This window comes from Phaethon lepturus, unplaced genomic scaffold, assembly GCF_000687285.1.
Source record: "Phaethon lepturus isolate BGI_N335 unplaced genomic scaffold, ASM68728v1 scaffold31671, whole genome shotgun sequence".
Taxonomy (NCBI): Eukaryota; Metazoa; Chordata; class Aves; order Phaethontiformes; family Phaethontidae; genus Phaethon; species Phaethon lepturus.
In genome coordinates, this window is record NW_010517491.1 from 1,817 (window position 1) to 7,034 (window position 5,218).

Consider the following 5,218-nt stretch of genomic DNA (forward strand, 5'->3'; position numbering starts at 1 on the left):
CATAACCCAAGCCAAAACATCTCTTGCTAAATGCGGAGCGAGATGTGCCAATACTGCCGTTACCGATGTCTGCTTGCGTGTGCCCGCTCCCGCCTGCACAAGCGGACGTGGTGCCGGGCGAAGCAGAGAAAGCAAAGCAGCTGGAGGAGATATAAGGGGCTACAGGAGACCTGAAGGGTTGTGTGCCATGTTAAGGCTGTTCCTTCAGGGCGGAAGGCGTGGAAAAGCCACATCCGGCTGATCTCCGAGTGGTACCCGAGGCTCACCTCCACCGAACCTCAGCAGTCCACATCCCCAGTGGCCAAGCCCTTTGCTGCAAGCATGGACATTGTGGAGAGGGTCCTCTCTGTGGCCCAGGCCATCCATGCCCAATTCGAGCAGGTGAAGTGCTGTAAGCACCAGTGCCAACGTCTCGTGGAGCGCATCCAGATCCTGCTGGAGCCCGTGAGGATCCTCAAGGCTCAGCCGCCAAAGCACATCTCCCACCATGAAGAGGAAATGTTGAAGAAGCTGCTCTGGGCACTGGGGGAAGCCCAGAAACTGGTGATGAAATACAGCCAGACCAGCTGGATCCAGAAATTCTTGAGAGCCCACAGTTCCGGTGAGGAGTTCATCTGGGTGAACGAGAGCCTAGAGGACATTGCCCAGGGGCTCTCCCTCCTGCTGCAGGCAGAGCAGAAGCAGGCTTTCCTGGAGGCTTTCCAGGCAAAGACCTGTCGCAGGCAGGACGCTGAGGACCTGAAGGATGACAAGGCTTTCTTGGACCAGGTGATCGCAAGTAAGTGTGCATTTAGCAAACTCTCTTTCACTCCCCAGCTGCTGCCCAGCTTTGGCTCGATGGTCATGGCCAAGGAAAGCCAAAGGGACATTTAAACCTCAAGAAAAACTAGCCACATCAGTCCTGCACGTTCATCACGCCCCATCTCTGTGCCTTTCTCTCCGCAGGTACCGAGAAGCCCAAAGACGCGGCGAGGGAGATCTACATTGACAGGCAATGTATGGAGAGCAAGGTAGATTGGATGCAAAGTGAGCTGAACAAAATCGTGCATGTGATGGAGTGTAAGTTGGCGTCGCGCCTCTAGGCACCCTGTGCGCTGTGTCCTTTCCCCCCGAGCCTTGCCTAATGTGTCCCTCATTCCCTCCTGGTGTATGTTGCGAGCAGGCTTGAAGAAGGTCAACGTTGGTAAAAGAGAAGACATCACCGAGATCGAGCAGGACCACCTCACCTTCTACAGACACCTGCAGGACACCGAGAGCTACGACCTCTATGAGGGCGAGTACCTCAAGTACCCTGTTGCCATCAAAACCTTCAAGAGGCCGCTGACTACCGACCCAGTGTGAGTTGTCCTGTGCGGGAGTGACGTAGGGCAGCCAGGAGGGGAGGGTGGCACAGCACTATGTCATGCTTTGCTCTGTGGACCTCACCATGCTGTCCCTTTCTGCAGGAAGGTGAGAGACATCTTCGAGAAGGAGGTTCAGACTCTGAAGAAGTTTGAGTCTCCAAACATCCTGCGCATGTACGGGATCTGCATTGAGGAGAAAGGTAAGGTCACCCTTTCCCTCCCCTGCCTGTCTCCAGTGCTAGCTGGTGGCAGACAGGTTGTCATGGTCCCCTCCCAAGAGGTGGCACAAGGTGGGATGCTTAAGGTTTTGCCTTGCAGATGGGAGCCCCTGCTTCTCCATCGTCATGGAGTACTGTAAGCACGGGACACTGCGGGATGTGCTGACCAAGCAACGGCATCTCTCCTGGGAGGTCCGCATTCGGATGGCCCTGGGAGCCGCCAGAGGCCTTTACAGGTGAGCTCCTGCCTAAATCGGTGAGTAAATCCACCTGATGATCCACAAGCCATGTTCAGCTTCCTGGTGTCTCTCAATAAGCAGTGGTAACCTGTTAGACACTGTTTCCACCGCTTTGGGACACTGGAATGGGAGGCTGGTAAAGAGGTAGCTGGGGGGTTTGGATGCAGTAGCGACCATCTCCCCGGTCACTGGCCCCAACATCTGGCTTCAAGCCTTCAAAGGCCTGGAAGGGAGAAACACCCTTCCCCATACCCATAGGGCAGCTTCCAGGACCACGGCCTACAGCACGGCCAGTTCTCCTTACCGGTCCTGCTCATCCGCAAGGCTCATTATTTTGCCCACAGTGGATCTTTCAGCAGCTGCTGGAAAGGGTTGGCCCGCCAAGACAGGCAGAGAGCTGCTGGCTTCTCTGGGTGCATGTCTGTCCATTCCCTGCACAGCAGGAGAGAGGCCCGAGGTGGGAATGGGTCCATCACCAGCATGTGTTGCCCTTGGTTCTGTCCGGCTGCAGGTTGCACCAGACAGAGGAGAAGTCCCGACTCCACGGCTGCATCTGCAGTAGCAAGTTCCTGGTGGCTGGAGATTACTGTGTGAAGGTAAGGACCACGCTTGGAGAAGCTTTTGAGAGTTTTGCATGCTTTTGTGGATGTCTTCCCCCACCAACTCCAAAGGGAATCATGATGGCCCAGAATAACACCTGAGGCAGAGAGATAACCCTGTCACCTTAGACACTTAACGTCTCAATTCATCATGATCTCTGTCTTATCATCAGCAAAGTGAGCATTTCTGAGCCATCCATCCTGGGATGAGCTGAAGGGAGGGCAATTCACCTGCCTCCACCTATGGTTTTGCCTGAAGAAAGAGCCTTTCTGGCTGGCATGCCAGCCTTTGCTGGCCAGGGCACCTTGCTCTGGTTTTCTGAGCTCGGGGCAGTCCTCAGCTGTGCCACAGGTTTCTGCAGACTGTGTTTCAACGATTTCTCCCTCTCTCTCTCATTCTCTCAATCAGCTGTCAGGATTTGAGCTGTGTGAGACGGAGTCATCCATCAAGAGGAAAGCCAAGAAGAACTGGAAACAAGTCTCTATGTTGGCTTATGCCGCCCCTGAGAACCTGAAGGACATCAACTACCCCTACAAGAGGCCCTGTGAAATATACAGGTGTGTCTAGGAGAGATGCCCACAAGCAGGCAGATGTCTAGCAGGGTAGCTGTTGAGCTATGGAAGAAGGCCAGGTTTTATTGGACTCATAAGCAGCTGTTTGTGGTTGGCATAGCCTGACAGTCCCTTCTGTTAGAAGGGAGGACGAAGTGGTGGGATGAATGCTGAGTCTCTTGCTTGTCTCCTTCCAGCTTTGGGATCGTGCTGTGGGAGATTGCGACCTCCAAAATCCCGTTTGAAGGTGAGACTGAAGTATCTGGTCCCCTGTATAAAAGCCACACACGGACCGGTGCGGCTGCTGGCTGGCATCGGATGCCCCCTGCTCCTTCCCGGAGCATCCCGCGGTGTGCAACTCCCGATGGCAGTGCCTGGTGTGCCTGGCTCTGCACAACAGCTTCATGGCTTCTCCTGGGACTCCAATACAGTAAAGCAATTTCAGCGACATGCTTAAACCACAAACATGCCAGTAATTTTTGTCTCTATTTGATGTCCCTGTGTACTGAAGCATAAACACATCTCTCTGCTTCACTGGAGCCCAACACTGTCATGCCAAACACCAAGGAGTTCATTGCAGACATAGTTTGGGTGGCTTCTCTGCTGGCTTCTCCATGCCATAGGCTGCAGGAAGGCTTTGGCATGGCTTTGCACTGGCTTTCCTCCCCAGCATCCTCCTGTGGCAGCATAGTTCTGTCCTGACACTCCTGTTCGCGTGTGCGTTGTCTAGGCTGCACTCCCCAGGAGATCACAGAGAAAATCTGCAACCACCATTACTGGGACCCTGTTGGAGAAGACTGTCCTGAAGACCTGCAGAAAGTCATTGACCAGTGCCGGGCCTTTGACCCTTCCCAACGCCCTTCTGCCGAGGGTAAGCGTCCTGGACATCTGCTCCCCACTCCACAGACCCTTTGTATCCCTCAATCAGCTGCTTCAGTGGTCAGTTTGCACCTTATTTTCCATACGGATTTGTCTGGCTTTGTGTTTTGGGATCCCTCCTTGACCTATCTTCCTATGCTAATGATTCGCCTAATACTAGACCTCTCTCCTGGAGTGTGATGGTTCATACAGTGTAAAGTTTACCCATGCCGTGACAATAATGGCCAGGTTGTTCATTTGGCACCACATGAAAGTAAGCTTTTTCTCTCAGACAAGCATCGAATTGGGAGCAGGGGTGTGCGGGTTAATCCCCGCTCAGGTCCTGCAGATCCTGTAAGCTGTGAGAGCAGCCATGACATGGTGCAGGAACATTTCCTGCCTTGTTGGCAGGGCTTGGGTTCCAGCAATAAATCGCAGTCTTGGGAATTGCTCCCGCAGCAGGGAAGATTTCACTGTCTTTCAAGTTGATCTGGGTCTGATCAGATAAATAATTGGTCTCCATTGGAAGATTTAACAGAAATAGCAGGAAAAGATAGAGGAACTTTTCCAACGCGCTTGAAGGCACAGAGATTGTACCTTTCCCTCAGTTCATCTCTCTAAGGGGAGAAAGCTTCCTTCAAACTCACCTTGCCCATCCTGTGGGGATGGTTTCCATACAAGAGATACGGAGACTGCCCTTAAGGAACCACTCAGCTCTTGCTCTCTGTGCCTCCGTTTCCCAACAGCAGCTCCCCCAGCAGACCCTGCCTCAGGCAATTTCCCCAGCTGAAGTGAAAACGCAAAAAAAAAATCATCAGAGACATTGGCAGAGCTGCACTGGGGATACAGCATGTCTTTATTACTCTAATCCAACGCCCAGCCATGCCTGCGTGGTGCTGAGCTGGAAGGGTGTCTTCTCACACCTGTTTCCACGCATCTCTCCGTTTACATGGCTGCTTCTCTTTGGGCTGTACTCACCTGTGTCCGCTCAGGGCTGTCCCCTGCTGATGGCTGCCCAGTAGTGCTGTCCTGAGGAGAGAGGGACTTCACGTCCTGGTTGTTATCAGTGAGGGAAAGCTATCGTCTCATCGGGGTGGGGTGTGGGGGGGAAAAAGCCTACAACGAATACTCTGTTTTGATTAACGCCATCCTTGTGTTTTGCAGAGATTGTTGACTTGCTGGCGGACCTGGAGAAAAGCAGAAACGAAGGAAGTTAACGGTGGAAAGCGGGATCGGGTGACCCAGGGCAGCCGGGTGCCTTGGAAAGCAAGCCAAGGGAAAGCAGCGGGCCTTCCTCCTACAGGCTGAAGCACAGCGCTTGCCCCTCTTCCCGCCTTCGCGGAGACTGGTCGTTCAATACATCCGTATTTGTTTCTCTATGCCGAGACCTTCACCTCCTCAAGGGGCCT

The 5,218-nt window shown here is 53.5% G+C and overlaps 1 protein-coding gene across 1 annotated transcript; it reads left to right on the forward strand.

Annotated features, from left to right (window-relative positions):
* Positions 1-321: 321 nt before the first annotated feature.
* Positions 322-5,026, forward strand: MLKL (mixed lineage kinase domain-like). The gene is made up of 10 exons (XM_010296418.1): positions 322-778; positions 946-1,059; positions 1,163-1,337; positions 1,446-1,543; positions 1,662-1,797; positions 2,312-2,396; positions 2,809-2,957; positions 3,149-3,198; positions 3,682-3,822; positions 4,974-5,026. The coding sequence occupies exons 1-10, from the start codon at positions 322-324 to the stop codon at positions 5,024-5,026; spliced, it is 1,458 nt and encodes a 485-aa protein (XP_010294720.1).
* Positions 5,027-5,218: the final 192 nt, after the last annotated feature.